The following is a 19,925-nucleotide window of genomic DNA, read 5'->3' on the forward strand; positions in this document are numbered from 1 at the left end:
AGGGGGTAGAACCGGGCAGTGCGGGGTTCCCGGACTATGAGGTTGGAAGCTGTGGGTGGGAGATCTCCTGAGGTGATGAGGTTCTGTATGGTCTGGGAGATGATGGTTTGGTGGTGGGGGGGTGGGGTCATGGTTGAGGGGGCAGTAGGGAGAGGTGTCCTCGAGTTGGCGTTTGGCTTCAGTGGTGTAGAGGTCAGTGCGCCAGACTACCACTGCGCCCCTTTTATCCGCTGGCTTGATGGTCAGGTTGGGATTGGAGCAGAGGGATTGGAGGGCTGCGCGTTGTTAGGGTGAGAGGTTGGAGTGGGGGAGGGGATCTGACTTGTCCAGTATCGCCATCAGCTGGGATTGTAACAGGGGGCACAATAGCTACAATAACAACTTGCAGTACCACCTCATTGATATGTACTGAAACTGCTGTTTAATATAGATGCACCATATAAGGCCTGAGTTTCTTTGCCTTAGAGCAAAGCAGTCACAAACACGGTGACTCAGTGGTTAGCACTGCTGCATCACAACACCAAGGTTCCAGGTTTGATTTCACCCTCGGGTGGCTGTCTGTGTGGAGTTTGCACATTCTCCCCATGTCTGCGTGGGGTTTCCTCCAGTTTCCTCCCACAGTTCAAAGGATGTGCAGTTTAGTTGGATTGGCCACGCTAAATTGCCTGCAGTGTCCAGGGATATGCAACCTCAGTGGATTAGCCATGGTTAAATGAGGGATGGGAACGCTCTTTGGAGGGTTGGTACAGACTTGATTGGCTGAATGGCCTCTATCTGCACTCTATCAAGCTGAAATCTTTCTCAAGCATATCATTCCAGAGGAATGTACACGAATGTTGATCATCTCTCACTGACAATTGTGTGTGAATTCTATTTAGGTTAAACACAATGAAGAGCTCCTTTTCCATTTGCTTGGTGCCCTTCCTCGCTGTTGCCTTTGCGCATACATTTGAACCTTCACTGGATGAAGCTTGGTTGAACTGGAAGTCATTTCATAATAAGGAGTATGCTGAGGTAAGTGATTTAAAACAGGAACTTCAGCCTGAATCCAATCTCTGACTATTTAAGACAATAGGCAGCACAGTGGCTCAGTGGTTAGCACTTCTGCCTCACAGCGCCAGGGACCCGGATTTGATTCCAGCCTCAGGCGACTGCCTGTGTGGAGTTTGCACATTTTCCCTGTGTCTGCGTGGGTTTCCTCCGGGTGCTCCGGTTTCCTCTCGCAGTCCAAAGATGTGCAGGTTAGGTGTATTGGCCATGCTAAATTGCCCCATAGTGTCCAGGGATGTGTAGGTTAGGTGCATTAGTCAAGGGCAAATGCAGGGGAATGGGTTACTCTTCGAAGGGTCAGTATGTACTTGTTGGGCCAATGGCCTGCTTCCGCACTGTTGGTTTCTATAAATACCTTTACTCAGAAACTATGTCTCGCTCCCATGACTAAATCCAAGATAGCCAGTGATGATAAAAGAAGGAGTGACATTGTTATTCTCTTTATTCAACATATTCTATTATTTTTAGAATTCTCGTTGTTAATTTTTTGCTTTCTGGGCCTGGAAGAGTTGCTTTGATGGTTATGTATCACATTAGGCCAGGCGAGCTCTCCACAATGGAGGTATGGAAAAGCCTGCATTGTGGCAGCTCAGCACCATGACTTTAATCATCAGAGAATCAGTTCAATCCACAGTGAGATATGGGTTCGAATCCCATCATGGCAGATGGTGAAATGTGAACTCAGTAAAATCTGGAATTAAGAGCACATCTAATAGCACCCATCTAATACTCATTAACTCTAGTAAAGATTCACTAATCTGAATCACTAATGTCCTTCTGGGCAGGAAATCTGCCATCCTGACCTGACCTGGCCTACATGTGAGTCCACAGCCACGACAATGTGGTTGACTGTGAACTGCTCTCTGAAATGGTCAAGGACCACTTTGGTTGGGTAACAAATGCCAACCTTGCCAGCAATGTCCATGTTCTATAAAATAAAATTCACAACTCCTCACTATTATCTTAACTTATCTCACATTTGACACGGGGCAGGGAGGGGGCGGGGGACATTATCCCCATTTAAAGCTCCCTGCAGGGCCAGCGGTTTAAATGAAGCTCCCTCTACTTAAAGTTGGACAGGCAAGTCTTTTTCTATTTGTAATCTTCCCTCATGGATGGAAGGTGATCAAGGGGTATATAAAGTTCCAGGCTGCATCATAGAGTCATACAGCACGAAAACAGACCCTTCAGACTAGCCAGTCCGTGCTGACCATAATCCCAAATTAAATTAGTCCCTACTGCCTGCTCCTGGTCTATATTCCTCCAAACCCTTTCCTATTCATGCATTTATCTAACCATCAGCTCAGTGTGAAACAGCAAGTTTACTCAAAGCCCCCAGGGGAGGCAGAGGAAGGATTTTAATGTGTTGGAAGCAATTCAGAGAAAATATATGAGATTAATATCAGGACTGAAAGGGTTGTCTTCATGAGGAGAGACAGGTCTTCAGAAAAATAAGTTCAATTTTCTACAGTAGGGAAACAGACCCTTTGGCCCAATAAGTCCATACCGACCCTCCGAAGAATACCCAGATGTATTCCCCTACATTTACCCCTGACTAATGTACCTAACACTATGGGCAATTTAGCATGGCCAATTCACCCTAACCTGCACACTTTTGGATTGTGGGAGGAAACCAGAGCACACCCACGCAGACATGGGGAGAATGTGCAAACTCCACACAGTCACCTGAGTTGGGAATTGAACCCTGGTCCCTGGTGCTATGAGACAGCAGTGCTAACCACTGAGCCACCATGCAGCCCAATAGAAGGTGTCTTGATTGAAGCGTATAAGATTCTTTTACTGCATTTATGTGGCGAAGATGCTTCCTTAAATGGGAGAATTTAGAACTGGAGGTCCCTATTTAAAATAAGGGACTCCCATTGAAGACAGAAAGGAGGAGAATGTTTCCCTCTGTGAGGGTGGTAAGTCGGTGGAACACCCTTCCTAAAGAGCCTATGGGAGCAGCTCTTGAGCAGAGGTGGATAGATTCTTGCAAAACAAGGAAATGAAACTTATCAGAGTGGAGGAGAATGTGGAATTGAGACCACAATTATGTCAGATATGATCTTATTGAATGGTGGAGCAGGCTCAAGTTCTGCCACTAGTTTGTGTGTTTTGGGAATATTAGTGAACTCCAAACTGCATTTACACAGAGGCTGTGTTGTTACCTGCAGCATTATGTCCGATCTTTATCAGTTTGTAATTGTCAGAATGGGTGTTGCCGGGTGTTTATCATCCAGCCCTGATTGTACATAGTGGCTTCTTAGATCAGTTCAGCCAACAGTTTAAAGTTATTTGATTTGATTTTATTTGATTTATTGTCATGTATCGTTTGTTACAAAACACAGAGAGAAGTGTTGTATAGTGTCATCACTCTCCAGCACCATCTTGCCTCCACCAACACCACTGCCACCATGATCCTCACTGGGCCTTGTGGCTGGGTCACATACTAGGCCCAAACAGGGTTAAGCAGGGAGACCGGGACACCAACAGGAGATTGGAATCACTGAGAAGGGATCACCGGGATAAAAATGCACGATTGGGTCAGAGAAGGGGTACAGCGTGGTCAACCACACTGGCATTAATGTCACATAAAGAGCTGGAGCTTTAAGATTCTTTAAAGGGACATTCACAAACCATTGGGTTTCCTGAGCAACGTGACAGCTTCATGGTTACAGAACTAAAGTAATTGTCAAAAGAAGCAATGGTGAAATGAGGAAGTGAGTGTTAAGAGTGTGTGTTGTGGAGGGAGTTTTACTCGAAACATTGAAGAGAGAATTTAATTACTATTTATAAAGGAGAGATGGTGCAGGGTTACTGGCAGAAGATGGGACAGTACCTGAGTTGCTCATTCATAGAGCTGCCACTGTGGAGGTGGGTTGAATGGTCACATTTTATGCTGTAACTAGCCCATGATTCTGATTCTGTAAATCAATTGGAAATGTCAGCTTGCCCCCATGGTGGGATTTCATTTTCAAGTTCGCGAGGAAGTAACAGGTGGAGTGCTGCAGGCATTGTTACTGGAGCCTCAAAGTGTTTATGAACTGGATTACTGACTTGGATGAAGGGACTGATTATATGAAGTTCAATTTGGTGACGGTACAAGGATAGGTAGGAAAGCATGCTGTGAGGATGATACCAAATGCGATATTTAATGTATATGATGCGACATGAGCCCTGGGACACCTCTTTTCAAGAAGGGCCACTATATCATGTGGTACTTAAGTGGGCACCAGACTTTGCCTGAGATCAAAGTCTGAAAGAGTGACCTGCCAAGAGCTGCCAGGCAGTCAGAGGTTGACCAGATATTCATGATGTGATGGTGTCTCTGGGACTGGGAAGAGATGCTGTTTCCAATAATACCTCTGTAGCTTCAATCCCAGGCACAGGTTAGTGAGGGCACTATGCAGTCCATAGACCTCCTTGGCTGATCTAGTCAACCTATTACTCAACGTCTGCCTCAGCGTAAGAACATGACTGAAGTGGAAGGAGTTTTCCTGGCTTCACACCTCCATTCCCTGCTCTCGGAGGGAAACCTAAAGGAGGTGGGGAATGTCTTGGGACTGACTGTCCGCGGATGGCAGATTGTATGGCTGGCTTTTATGTATCCTTTCCTCAGGATCACACTGTACTGGACAAAAGCAGCCAATCACTATGAACACATGTAGGCATCTATCTCTCAACTGGTGCAGCTCAAATTGGATAGGGAGGACAATTGGCTTTAGTAACCAGACAAACATCAAAGTTCTTACCTGCTGAACATTCTAGAGTTTCATCAAACAAAATAAACCCCTCTCCAAAATCTCATATGGTGTTGGCATTATTTTAAGAAGACATGCTAAACTGTCCTTGTATTGGAGAAGGTGCTTTTTTCTTTGACAACTCAGTTCCCATTTGAATTTGGCTAAACAGGAAAATATAAAATGGCTGAAAGGTAGTTTCACTTCCTTACTTTTTACAAAAAAATTGAACTTGGTGTATCAGATTTTCAGTCCCTGTGTATTTAAGGCACGGCTCTGTAACAATAACCAGGAATATGTTGCAACTACAGGGAAGTGTTTTTTTTATTTTGAACTTTTTTTTTCTGTTGTTGAAGACCCAGATTGTCTGCTGCTAAGCAACAGTTTCTATTAGCACTTGCATAACTCAAGCAGTCATTTTTCAAAGGGGTGTTCCGATGAGGTAATTCACTGTGGGGGAATCACAGTTGATCTGAACTCTGTCTTGTCCTTGAGCCACACAGATACACAATTTCTTTCCAATAGAGGTTGCTAAAGAGAAAAAATCGAGAGCAGGTCTCTAATCCATTGTTAGCTCATACCAGGGATGAGACCATCAGCCATTGTCTCAACAGGGGGCAAATGTATGTCAAACGTTGAATGGGGTGGCAATTGGCAGAAAAGCTATAACAGTAAAATAAACATAAATAATAGAACATAGAACATTACAGCGCAGTACAGGCGCTTCAGCCCTTGATGTTGTGCTGACCTGTGAAACCAATCTGAAGTCCATTTATCCTACACTATTCCATTATCATCCATATGTTTATCCAATGACCATTAAAATGCCCTTAAAGTTGGCGAGTCTACTACTGTTGCAGGCAGGGCGTTCCACACCCTACTACCCTCTGAGTAAAGAAACCACCTCTGACATCTGTTCTATATCTATCATCCCTCAATTTAAAGCTAAGCCCCCTCGTGCTAGGCATCACTATCTGAGGAAAAGACTCTCACTGTCCACCCTATCTAACCCTCTGATTATCTTGTGCCTCAATTAAGTCACCTTTCAACCTTCTTCTCTCTAACGAAAACAGCCTCAAGTCCTTCAACCTTTCCTCATAAGACCTTCCCTCCATACCAGGCAACATCCTAGTAAATCTCTTTTAAACCCTTTTCAAAGCTTCCACATCCTTCCTATAATGCGGTGACCAGAACTGTACGCAATATTCCAAGTGCGGCCACACCAGGGTTTTGTGCAGCTGCAGCATGACCTCATGGCTCCAAAACTCAATTCCTCTACCAATAAAAGCTAACACACTATATGCCTTCTTAACAACCCGATCAACCTGGGTGGCGACTTGCAGGATCTATGTACATCAACACCGAGATCACTCTGCTCATCTACACTACCAAGAATCTTACCATTAGCCCAGTACTCTGTTTTCCTGTTACTCCTTCCAAAGTTAATCACCTCACATTTTTCCGCATTAAACTCCATTTGCCACCTCTCAGCCCAGCTCTGCAGCTTATCTATGACCCTCTGTACCCTACAACATCCTTCGGCACTACCCACAACTCCATGGACCTTAGTGTCATCTGCAAATTTACTAACCCATCCTTCTACGCCCTCATCTAGGTCATTTATAAAAATGACAAACAGCAGTGACCCCAAAAACGATCCTTGCAGTACCCCTCTAGTTACTAAACTCCAAGATGAACATTTCCCATTAACCACCACCCTCTGTCTTCTTTCAGCTAGCCAATTTCTGATCCAAACCGTCAATTCACCCTCAATCCCATGCCTCCGTATTTTGTGCAATAGCCTACCATGGGGCACCTTATCTACTCCTTACTGATATCCACATACACCACTTTACCCTCATCCACTTGTTTGGTCACCTTCTCAAAGAACTCAATAAGGTTTGTGAGGCACAACCTACCCTTCACAAAACCATGTAGACTATCCCTAATGAACCTATTCCTTTCTTATAACCTTTCCAAAGCTTCCACACCCTCTTTATATTAATAATGGTGTGTTGTTCAAGAAACATCTTTGCAGTCCGAAAGCCAAATTGTGGTCTTAGTGACATTGAAGAATTCATATATTTTAGATTTAGAGTTAGATTCTGTTCACCGAGCTGGGAATTAGTGTTGCAGACGTTTTGTCCCCTGTCTAGGTGACATCCTCAGTGCTTGGGAGCCTCCTGTGAAGCGCTTCTGTGATGTTTCCTCCGGCATTTATAGTGATTTGTATCTGCCGCTTCCGGTTGTCAGTTCCAGCTGTCTGCTGCAGTGGCCGGTATATTGGATCCAGGTCGATGTGTTTGTTGATGAGTGCCATGCCTCTAGGAATTCGCCTGGCTGTTCTCTGTTTGGCTTGTCCTATAATAATAGTGTTGCGGCAGAGACAAATCGCTATAAATGCTGGAGGAAACATCACAGAAGCGCTTTACAGAAGGCTCCCAAGCACTGAGGATGTCACCTAGACAGGGGACGAAACGTCTGCAACACAAATTCCCAGCTCGGCGAACAGAACCACAACAACGAGCAGCCGAGCTACAAATCTTCTCACAAACTTTGAGTTTAGATTTAGACTTTATTGTCACGTATATTCAAGTGCAAAAGTGCAGGATTACTGTGAAAAGTGTATAATGTCACTGCACATGCATCATCTTATGTTCAAGTACCTAAGTACAAAGACTTAAGAACAAGGTTGAAAGAAACAAGGAACAAAGTTAAAAGTTAAACATTACAGTCACTCTTAATATAAATCAGAAAAATAAATAAAGCTAAAAGTTTATCCGTTATAGACTTTCTAATGTGCTTAGTCATGCTGGGACCGTATTTCTTAGTGAGTTCAATCTCTTACCCTTTGGCTCACTTTCCCTGCACAGGCCATTGCAAAAGTCCCACTTTGGGGCTGAGTAATCAGGTTATAAACATGCAAAACTGTAACAACTGTGTAGTCATAAACAAGTTCAGCAGGTAATAGAGAAATGTTGAATAGATGATCATAAGAAGAGTAAAATTGGATTTAAATTATCTTAAAATCACAAGCAAATACGTTATTACTTCATTCCAGGTACTGAGGTACACAAACACTTCACCACCAATGTAATTCTCTGAGGACCTGGGCCATGTATGGGATGGGGCTACATCACTAACATTCCCCATCCAGCATTTGAATATAATTGACCTTCTGAGTTGCTCAGATTGTTCTGGGTGTGGTGGGATTCTGAAAAGGAGTAGACTGTGCAAGGGATTTTCCAAGCTGAGTATAATTGTTAACTCAGACAGAAATTGCTGGAGAAACTTAGCAGGTCTGACAGCATGTGTGGAGGGAAGGTAAAGTTAACATTTCAGAATCAGTGACCCTTATTAACTCCTGTTGTTTGCAGCATTTTGAACTTTGTGGCTTGAACAATGCAGTTGTACATTTGGGTCAGGAGGTCAAAAAATCAGTCTCAGTGAACTTTCCTGGATTGTGGACAGTTCGTGTGTCCGAGAAGTGTCAGATGTAGATATAGCTAATGTAAATGGGTAACGGTTCATGTAAGGCAATTTCATGAGGGATCTGACCATTAAAAATTGGTTATTTGCTTTTAGTATACTGTCCTCTTGACCATCTCACTTCAAGTCAGCTTGAACGTGTATTCCCAAAATGTTCAAAATATTTATCTTGTCACAATATAATTGCTTAACTTTATGTAAAGGGACTCACACTCATGGCTGTTATATGTCTGTTCATATGGGATTACTTTGTATTTAGTAGTGTTTAGTGTTTAACCTCCAACCTTCCCTTTTCTTTTGAAGCTATGAATATCTCATCACTTTTCCTCTCTGTGCCCCAGAAGGGTTTGGAGGTACCAGGTTATTCTCGGGTTTATCAAGCCTGGACAGGGACATTTCAACGTTTCGGGCATTAGCCCTTCTTCAGGAATGAGGAAAGTTTGTCCAGCAGGCTAAGATAAAAGATAGGGAGGAGGGACTTGGGGGAGGGGAGTCCCTCCTCCCTATCTTTTATCTTAGCCTGCTGGACAAACTTTCCTCATTCCTGAAGAAGGGCTAATGCCCAAAACGTCGATTCTCCTGTTCCCTAGATGCTGCCTGACCTGCTGCGCTTTTCCAGCAACACATTTCCATCTCTGATCTCCAGCATCTGCAGACCTCATTTTCTCTTCAGGGACATTTCAAGGCTGAGAAGGGATGCAAAGGTTAAACAGCACCTATACCTCAATCGCGTTAAAAGAGTTTTATGAATGTAAAGCCACTGTATGTTTCACATGACCAATTTCATTTTCTCTTTAAGGATGAAGGCAATTATAGAAGGATGGTGTGGGAGAAAAATTTGAAACAAATTCAGCTTCATAATCTCGAGCACTCGATGGGGAAGCACACGTACCAGCTGGGGATGAATCACTTTGGAGATCTTGTGAGTACAAATGCGATTGTTGTGTGTCACAGTAAGTAGTTTGGCTTCTCTGATAGAGTCCAGCATTGGTGGATGTGAGACATTAATCCTTAACCTATACTGCATATTGGGGGAATTAGTAGGGGCAGTGCACTTGACCTCCATGTCCCCCAGAATGCTTCTCACTACCCAGTGTTGAACAGGTACCCTCAGGTGAGTGGTCAGCTCTGTCACAGGCCAGCTGCAAGGTTGATATGGAGACAGTCCTGCTGCTGATATTGACGCGAGACCCGCTCAATTTTCATACTGGAGCCTTGTTTGACTTTCAGAGGCCAAATTCTGGAGTTATTAGAGTTGCTGACGGGGAGCTCAGTGTTTGAGAGGTTAGGAAATATACCGCAGGCTTGCTGCAGCCCTTTAAAAGTGGCAGCATTTGGGGTGAGGGAGTGGCAGGGAAGATTTTAGCAGCACCCATAGTCGCAAGGTGTAAATTTTGGAAACCTTTTAAGGCTCAAAACACTCGAGGGACTGAAAAAGGAGCGAGGGTCACTCCTGCCCCTGGTATTAACTGACTGTAGTTAAAGAGCCTTTTAAGTATAATTTGTGCTTCCTGATCATTCCCACTCTTTAGTTGGTCATGGTGGCATTAAGAAACTGTTGACTCTGACTTGTCATTTCTGAGCTGGAAGTATGACCTCTCCAAATCACGATCTGCCCAAAGATCAGATTAGCTAGACCTTCAGCAGTAAACCAGATTGGTTCGCTGGATTTCTCTCCCAGTACAGTCATGTTAATGTTTAAAACAGATGAAAATCGTTCCCCATATGTCAAGCTTGCCCATGACACTTGAACTGTCTGATAATTTCGACTCAAAAGGTTTCTGAAAAGATCCACCCTCCAACCATTCCTTAGCTCCAACCTTCCCTTTCCTTTTGAAGCTATGAATATCTCATCATTTTCCCTCTCCGTGCCCCAAAAGGGTTTGGAGGTACCAGGTTATTCCCGGGTTTACCAAGCCTGGACAGGGACATTTCAAGGCCGGGTTCTGGCTCCTGATTCCCATTGAGAAGTTCCCAGTGAAGGAATAGCAGGGTTGGTCCCTGTTGTGGTGCCAACCTGGTTAAATAACCTGCTCACTTGAGGCTTACCCTTAAAGAATGGCTTCTCAGAAATAGGCAAAATGTGAATGGAAATATGAGAAGAAAAGTGGGGAAAACCCAGAGCTGGGAAAAATTCCAGTCTCATTACTCACACCAACCTATTGTAATTGTGCATGGAGGAAATAATTGAGATATTAAGAGGGCAATGCTGGTTAACTGGTTCTGGGTTGTATTTGGCCGAAGTTCAAGTTCCATTCTACAATGGCCAATATTTCCAGCTGTATACTTGACCAATTGCAAGGTGTTTATGACTGTAACATTACAGAGAGCTGTTGTGCCTGAAATTAGCTGCTTTGTGAGGCTAAGGATGTTTTTTTTGATGATGATTCTAACTAAATGACTCGATCACAGACAACTGATGAATTCCAACAATTCATGGATCAAGTCCACCGGCTTGAAATGATGAACTCAACCAGGAAAGACCATGCTTCAGCTGGGCCCAAACCATTCCGCCTTCCTCAGAGCATTGACTGGAGGGCCAAGGGTTATGTTACTCCAGTGAAAAACCAGGTAATGTGGCGAGAGTGCTAGCTAAACTCATAATCTCATTTTACGACAGTGGTCCAGAACGCCACAAATCCTCCAATTTGACAGGCGAAATTAATCTCATAATGCAAGGCCAGATTTTTTACTCCCCATGTGAATAAGTCTGGATTGGTGCCAAAAATCAAATGGTCTGGTCCAGACTCAGTGTTAGGCTCCTGGTGATTTTATTATTTGGAGAAGCACTAGATAGTGGAGCAGTGAATGAGAAAGTTCAAGTCACCGATCATTGTTGCTCGAGACCTGAAGGACCAGGCTAGGGTAGTCAGGTAAGTAGTTAGGAAGGATGTTGGACTCCTTGTGCAATCACACTGCAGTCAAGAGTGGAAATACAAAGAGACCAAGTTTCCTTCTGAGGCCCAGAGGAATAGATAAGCAGTTTTAAAACCAGGACTTTAAACCTTAAGAACCTACAATTGTGCAATAATTTCCATCTTTCTGCTGGATGAGCACTACACCCATGCTAATGTCTTGTACAGGGAGATTTGCTTCATGCTCATATCAATGTCAGATTGATGTGTTAGCCAGACTAAACCTCTGGGGTACACATGATTTGTCAGATAGTAAGGCCTCAGGTCACTTGATTTAGCCCTGTGGAGAACTGCCTGATATGTGCATAATGCCTGATGTGTGTGCCATATTTGATAAATGCACGGTGCCTGATATGTGTACAGTAACTAAAAACAGAAACTGCTGGAAAAGCTCAGCAGGTCTGGCAGAATGTGTGGAGAGAAATCAGAGTTAGCGTTTTGAGTTGAGTGAATCAACATGTGTGTACAGTAGGTGTATTGTAAGTGGTTCAGCACCTATCTGGTTTCAGTTCAGATATTCAGAACATGGAGAATCCGGAGAAAGTGAGGACTGCAGATGCTGGAGATCTGAGTTGAGTGTGGTGCTGGAAAAGCACAGCAGGTCAGGTAGCAAGCGAGGAGCAGGTGAATTAATGTTTTGGGCATAACTCCTTCATCATTTGGAGAATCAGGGATATGGTTATTTTACAATTCTCTCTGAATTGGGTCTCCCAAGATCATTTGAAACTATTTCATTGATGTGCAGTAAGACATTCATCAGTATTTCATTGAAAACGGCTCATTGTAGAGTCGTCAATGTAGCATTATCTCTGACACGCCATTACAGGGTGTTCTGCTAAAATGCGACAGTTACATTCCTCTGCAACCTCACAATATAGAAAATCACGCTACGGAAAACTGCTATAGAAAATCATGCGATGGAAAACCGCTATAGAATATCATGCTATGGAAAACCACAATAGAAAATTGTGCTATGGAAAACCACTATAGAAAATCATGCTATGAAAAACCGCTGGAGAAAATCGCACTACAGAAAATTTGCGCTGTAGAAGATCACTATACTCATTCAGTAGAAAGTTTGCCTTATCCAAACAACATCTACAATTCGTCAATCGCATTAGAGCCAAGTGAGCGGCACGGTGGCATAGTGGTTAGCACTGCTGCACTCACACCGCCAGAGACCCGGGTTCAATTCCTGTCTCAGGCGACCGACTGTATGGAGTTTGCACATTCTCCCCGTGTCTGCATGGGTTTCCTCCGGGTGCTCTGGTTTCCTGTGTGGGTTAGGTGAATTTGCCATGTTAAATTGTCTGTAGTGTTAGGTGAAGGGGTAAATGTGGGGGAGTGGGTCTGGGTGGGTTGTGCTTCGGCGGGTCGGTGTGGACTTGTTGGGCCGAAGGGCCTGTTTCCACACTGTAAGTAATGTAATTCGTGCTCACGAATTGTGTGTTATAGCAGAACGATCTGTAGTCCCAGAGGAGAATCAATGTAATGCAGATTGGGAGATTAAGGATGTTTAATTAATTTTCATTGTCAATGCTGGACCTCTAATATGCTCTGACCTTAATGCTCTTTCTAAACTTACAGTATTACAGTATGTTTACTGTGTCACTCTGAAGCTATAAAATAACTGAAAGTTTCACTTGAGGTGTTGCCATTAGTACTGTATTAACAAGAATTGTTATCATTGCTTTCAGCATGCCTGTGGCTCCTGCTGGGCTTTCAGTGCAGTTGGTGCCCTTGAAGGACAGACATTCAAGAAGATAGGAAAACTCATCTCTTTGAGTGAACAGAACTTGGTCGATTGCTCCAATGCGGAGGGTAACCATGGATGCAAAGGCGGGCTGATGGAATTTGCCTTCAACTATGTTCAGTCTAATGGTGGGATTGACACAGAGGATTATTACCCATACACTGCACAGGTACGGTTTTATTCTCCAAATGTTCTCCCATTGCTTTCCTCCTTTTCTGAGTGTATTATTTTGTGCTGGCGATCCATAATCGCCAGCTCTTCAGCAGGACATCATACAAACATATCTGTTATTCACCAGTGAGTCTCAGTATTGGGCCCATTCAGAGTGGCATCATGAGAGTAAAGTTTGCTACTGTCTCCACTCAACTCCACACATAAACTTTTCATCAGGTAGGAGTTAGAGCAAGATGTCCAGCTGATTTATTTCAGAGACACTGAGGGCAGTTGCATCACTTCCTATCACTTTGCCAATGGCGATCAGTCAATCCTGGTAGACTTCCCAACACTTTATAAAAGAAGAGATCAGATGTTAACCTTTACAAAATATCACCAGTATCTGTAGATGTCTCTTTATACTCACTGAGTGAATCAAATTGACTGAAGAAACATCCTTCAGGGGCATTGTAAGGAAAACCAAGCATTTTAATGAAACTTATCAAATTAAGTATGTGTGCAAGATGGTTAACAAGCAATAATCCTCCTTAATTGGTAACTTGCCACTATCACCTGAGAACCTTGCTGTGCTACTTGTCAAGAACAGAGCTAGGAGCAGGAGTGGGCCGTCTGGCTCTTTGAGCCTGCTCTGCCATTCAATAAGATCATGCCTGATCTTTTCATGGACTCAGATCCACTTACTTGTGCTCTCATTGTATCCCTTCATTTCTTTATTGTTCAAAAAACAATCTTTTACTGAAGTGGAATCACCTACCACCCTGGGCAAGGAATTCCACAGATTTACAACCCTCTGGGTGAAGAAGTTCCTTCTCAATTCAGTCCTAAATCTGCTCCCCCTAATCTTGAGGCTGAGCCCTCTTGTCCTAGTTTCACCTGCCAGTGGAAACATCCTCTCTACTTCTATCTTATCTATTCCCTTCATAATTTTAAACGTTTCTATAAGATCCCCCCATTCTTCTGAAATCTAAAGAATATAATCCCAGTCTATATAGTCTCTCCTTATAAAGCAACCCCCTCAACTCCGGAATCAACCCAGTGAACCTCCTCTCAAAAGCTTAAAAGATCTAGAGAACAGCTGTTATTGTCAAGATAGACCTCATCAGCCCTCTAGTGTAATTCTGCCACACAACTCACCATAGGCCTGTAAGATTCGGCCAATCATTTTTACTGATCTGAATAGATCAGGAAGGATCAGGTATAATAGTTCTGAATGCAGGTTGTTCATTGCCTTATCTTAAATATATTCTCCCGGCAATTGACCCCTCAACTAAGGAGGGAGGTTTATTTTGACAGCCCGAATGATGCCACTCACAATGTTGTAGGCCTCAATCAGGTCTACGCTCAGAGTTCTATGCTCCAAGGAAAGCAGCCCTAGCCTATTTAGTCTATGTAGCTGGAACATGCAAAATGCTGCAATCTAAGCCCTTAAATAATGCTGGTCAATTTAATGGATAGATATTTTTCATCAACCTGCTCAGATACGTTACAACACACCTCAGAGAAGGTGGGATTTGAACCCAGATCATCTAACCTAGAGGTTGGGAACACCATCACTGTACCACAAGAGCCCTCTAGGATAGGACCTGATGATTAATCATTAACTTGATGAGAGATTATTGAGTACAGGAGTTGGGAGGTCATATTGCGGCTGTACAGGACATTGGTTAGGCCACTTTTGGAATATTGTGTGAAATTCTGGTCTCCTCCCTATTGGAAAGATGTTGTGAAACTTGAAAGGGTTCAGAAAAGATTCACAAGGATGCTGCCAGGGTTTTCAGATGGCATCTAATTGGGACATGTGAACCTTTACACCTACCTGTTAAAAAACTTCCCATGTCCAAAGTACATTTCCCCAAGGATTCACAAACTGCTCAACCATACAGGATTCACAAAGCTTTTAAGAATCCACCCACCTCCAGGGAAAATAACAAGGGAAAGTAGAATTTGGAGCAAGCATTGAAGCAGCAAACCTGATATCACTTTAAGAACATAAGAACTAGGAGCAGGAGTAGGCCGCCTGGCCCTTAGAGCCTGCTCCGCCATTCAATAAGAAGCACTTTGATTGCTTGCTGAGTTACAATCTGCTGTATTTCCCGACCTGCGGGGAATCATGGGCAAGGGGAATCGGAGAGTGACTATGAGATTGCAGCCCCAGACACCTCCTACATGTGCTGAGCTCAAACTCAGGAGATAAAAATTCAGCTGTCGAACTCCGTGGCAAATTTTGTGAATGTGCTCAAAAGGATAATTTTGTCAGGAAAAATAAGAGCATAATAAAATATTCTTCACAGAAATATTTTGAAGAAATGATGTGGATGTGAGCATAAAAGGTATAGTTAGTATGTTTGCAGAAGATGCCAAAATTGGGGGTGTAGTGGACAGCAAAGAAGGTTACCTCAGATTACAATGGGATCTTGATCAGATGAGCTAATGGAGGCTGAGGAGTGGCAGATGGAGTTTAATTTAGATAAATGTGAGGTGCTGCATTTTGGGAAAGGAAATCTTAGCAGGACTTATACACTTAATGGTAAGGTCCTAGGGAGTGTTGCTGAACAAAGAGACTTTGGAGTGCAGGTTCATAGCTCCTTGAAAGTAGAGTCGCAGGTAGATAGTTTAGTGAAGAAGGTGTTTGGTATGCTTTCCTTTATTGGCCAGAGTATTGAGTACAGGAGTTGGGACGTACAGGACTTTGGTTAGGCCACGTTTGGAATCTGCGTGTAATTCTGGTCTCCTTCCTACCTGAAGGATGTTGTGAAAGTTGAAAGGGGTCAGAAACGATTTACAAGGATGTTGCCAGGGTTGGAGGTTTTGAGCTACAGGGAGAGGTTGAATAGGCTGGGTCTGTTTTCCCTGGAGCATTGGAGGCTGAGGGGTGACCTTATAGAGATTTATAAAATCAGGAGGAGCATGGATAGGGTAAATAGACAAAGTAATTTCCCTGAGTTGGGGGAGTGCAAAACTTGAGGGCATAGGTTTAGGGTGAGAGGGGAAAGATATAAAAGGGACCTAAGGGGCAACCGTTTCATGCAGAGGGTGGCGTGTGTATGGAATGAGCTGCCAGAGGAAGTGGTGGAGGCTGGTACAAATGAGCTGCCAGAGGAAGTGGTGGAGGCTGGTACAATCCCAGCATTTAAAAGGCATCTGGATGGGTATACGAATAGGAAGGGTTTGGAGGGATATGGGCCAGGTACTGTCAGGTGGAACTAGATTGGGTTGGGATATCTGGTTAGCATGGACAAGTTGGACCGAAGAGTCTGTTTCTGTGCTGTACATCTCGATGACTCTATGACTCTGAATAGTCTGATTTCTTAATTACACTTACTGATGATGGGCTCAAGCCACCAACTCTTCTGTAAGGGTGATTTCACATCTGCAACAGGCTGCAAGCTCTTTTAAACAGCACAGAAGTGAAGTCAACACCTAATATAGCATTAGGCTAAAGCACCGATAATAAAGAAAGAGGTTAAGAATGACACCCATAACACACTTTCCAGAATGTCTGGATTTCCCAGCACACTTCACAAGTTAAGTTTTTTTTTGAAGTCTTTGTCTTTACTTTCAAACATTTTTAAACACAATTTTTTCACCTCCGTGTATCCTCGGCCTGTTGAAATGTAATTTTTCTATGATCTGTGGTATTTTCTAATTAATCAGCATTGATATTCCTTATTGCATTGGGAGTAAAGGCTTTCTTCACAACTGCACATTGAAGGCTAGTGAGGAGGATCCCTGCATAACAGAATCCCCTTCTCACTCACTTTCTCTCTTTTTATTTACTTGAGATTAATATTGGACATATCCACAATGTCATATCCATCTATATGGTTCAGTGTGCTGCACCCAGATAGTTTCTGAACTCAAATGCAATCCACAATCTCTTTTGCTCATTAGTAGTGCACTTCAGTCTCACTTTTGGACTTTCAACATGCTCAATAATTCAAAAACGTTCACTTTTTGTTAATCATTCACAGCAGAAAGGCATCGCTGGCTAGGCCAGTGTTTATTGCCTATCTCTAATTGCCAGAGGGCAGTTAAGAATCAACCACAGGCAAAGCAGTTTCCTTCCCTAAAAGACGTTCATGCACAAGATGGGTTTTTCCAACAATTGACAACAGTTTCATGGTCATCATTAGATGCATAATTCCAAATTGCTTTTATTGAATTCAAATTCCACCAACTGCCATAGCAGGACTTGAACCCAGTCACCCCAGAACGCTACCTGGGGCTCTGAATTAACAATCCATTAAAAATACCACTAGACCATCATCTCCCCAGTCCCCTCATGCTATCGGAACTGATTGAAGTTTAGAATTCCACACAAAATGTGTCTATCTCTCATTTATAGCCTTTGTAAGAAAAATAGTTAAATTATAGATAATAAATTTTACACCTGTTTTAAATTGAAGTGGAAGTTTTACCAGTTCAAATTTTGACTGGACTTTAGCTTTGAGTCTGAGTGATGGAAATGTAACAGGTCTTCCATTGCTATATTCATAAGGACTGGCTGCATAAGCATGGCTTTTATTCCTTTGGGTGTAGAAGGTTGAAGGTGATCTAATCAAAGTAGGCTTTTTCCCAGAGTGGAAAGGTCAGCTACAAGAGAGCACATGCTCAAGGTGAGGTGCAGGGGTGGTGTGGTGTAAAATTATGTCCCAACACATGTGTGAATCATAATGTAACACATGTATTGGGCCAAGCAGTGGAATGTGGTGAAAGGGTTAAAATTATGTCCCAATACATGTGTGAATCTAACCGGAATGGAGGTGTTGCTTAGTCCCGTGTGAATCTTATTACACACCTCCCCGTGTGAATCTTCTTATCTGTATGTAACCAGAATGGAATGTGTTTTTTAGCCTTGCTCTGCTGTTCACATGAATGTTTATATCTGGAAAAGAGTATATCAGCTGGAAAAGTCTCCAGTTCGGTGAGTCTGCTCCGGGGTTACGTTTAACCGCCGAGCGTGGGTTGTTGGCAACCGCTCTACGAGAACTGACGGCTCCCAGTTCCGGTAACATGTAGAGTGAGTATAAGCCAGACCCGTTGGTTGTGGCGACGCTGCGGGGAATAAAATGCTCATATTCTAGCAGACTCGCCTCTTGGTCGTTTGTTCTGTGTCAGACTACTCTCCTACGAACCTGACCTTGAGAATTTTTTAAAACAGGTGGGGGTGGAGTATGGGGGAGAAGTGCAGGGAAAACTTTTCACCCAGAGGGTGGTGGCTGCCTGTGGAGATGGTGGAAGCAGGCATGTTAGAATCATGACTGATAGTTTGGGATTAGGTTTACAATGAGGATTTGGCTTTTGTATATGGTTAAATGTTGTTCCTATCATTTTTTTTCTGCTACAGGAAGGCACCTGTAAATATAATCCCAATTACAGTCCAACCACTTGCCATGGCTACAGGTTTGTAGCCAGAGGTAATGAAACTGCGCTAGCTGAAGCAGTGGCCACTGTTGGACCAATATCAGTCGCTATTGATGCAAAACAACCATCATTTCAATTTTACAGATCAGGTAAAAAATGTAACTTGGTCTTTGATACTTCATGTTTGTCTAGTTCATACATCATGACAATGGGTAGGTGCCTGGCAACATACAGGCTGCTTAGTTCAAAAATCTAGGCCACATCCTGAAGCTTGAGTGATTTCTAATAGTCATGTAAACTCTGGTCTGTTAGATTATCAAGAAATCGCACTCACCTCTAATGCATGAAGAGTTTTACTCATTTAATAGGAAGAGTAATAGGTCATTCAGTCTTGCCTCTGTCATTGTATTAGATAGTGGCTGATCTATACCTGGACTCAATTTACCTACCATTATAATATGTCCCTTGATATCTACACTGAACAAAACTAGCAATCTCAAACTTGAAAATTTCTACTGAGCCAGCATTCACAGTCAAGTTTTGTAGAAAATATCAGATTTTCACAGCCCTTTGAAGTTTCCTGCTGATTTTACTCCTAAATGGTGGAATGGTGGCTCAGTGGTTAGCACTGCCACCTCACAACACCAGGGACCTGGGTTTGATTCCTGTCTCGGGCAACTGTCTGTGTGGAGTTTGCACCTTCACCCCGTGTCTGCATGGGTTTCCTCCGGGTGCTCCAGCTTCCTCCCACTGTCCAAAGATAGGCAGGTAGGTGAATTGGCTCTCAGAAATGCAGGGTTACAGGGATAGGATGGGATGCTCTTCAGAGGGTTGGCGTGGACTCGATGGGCTGAATGGCTTGCTTCTTCACTGTAGGAGTTCTTTCATATGATTCTATGACAATGTTATAAAATGTTTAAAAATGGGTAGCACAGTGGCTCAGTGATTAGCCCTGCTGCCTCACAGTGCCAGGGACCCGGGTTCAATTCCTGCCTCGGGTAACTGTGTGGAGTTTGCACATTCTCCCCGTGTCTGCTAGGGTTTCCTCCGGGTGCTCTGGTTTCCTCCCAGAATCCAAAGATGTGCAGGTCAGGTGGATTGGCCATGCTAAATTGCCCTTAATGTTAGGTGAATTAGTGAGGGGTAAATACAGGGTAGGGGAATGGGTCTGGGTGGGTTGCTCTTCGGAGGGTCAGTGTGGACTTGTTGGACTGAAGGGCCTGTTTCCATACTGTAGGGAATCTAATTAAAAAATGGACTCGTATTATAACTCCTTAGGATGGATTGTCTGAGAAAAATATTTCTTTGCATCTTCCTTAACAAATTCCTTTATCACTTTGAACAATGCAAGCCCACAAACCTGCACTATTTCCTAATCCTTCTTTAGAGCCACTATTTATTGCCCATACATGATTTCTATCCATCTGTTCACCTCCCGTT

At 43.3% G+C, this 19,925-nt stretch overlaps 1 protein-coding gene across 1 annotated transcript in view; it reads left to right on the forward strand.

Annotated features, from left to right (window-relative positions):
- Window positions 1-19,925, forward strand: part of LOC122565181 (procathepsin L-like) — a 35,474-nt gene that overhangs the window by 4,812 nt on the left and 10,737 nt on the right. The window contains exons 2-6 of the mRNA XM_043720889.1: window positions 879-1,014; window positions 9,079-9,201; window positions 10,692-10,850; window positions 12,892-13,116; window positions 18,469-18,634. Coding sequence (XP_043576824.1) covers window positions 889-1,014; window positions 9,079-9,201; window positions 10,692-10,850; window positions 12,892-13,116; window positions 18,469-18,634 — 799 coding nt within the window. The 5' untranslated portion in view covers window positions 879-888. The remainder of the gene's footprint in view (window positions 1-878; window positions 1,015-9,078; window positions 9,202-10,691; window positions 10,851-12,891; window positions 13,117-18,468; window positions 18,635-19,925) is intronic.

This window comes from Chiloscyllium plagiosum, chromosome 31, assembly GCF_004010195.1.
Source record: "Chiloscyllium plagiosum isolate BGI_BamShark_2017 chromosome 31, ASM401019v2, whole genome shotgun sequence".
Classification (NCBI taxonomy): Eukaryota; Metazoa; Chordata; class Chondrichthyes; order Orectolobiformes; family Hemiscylliidae; genus Chiloscyllium; species Chiloscyllium plagiosum.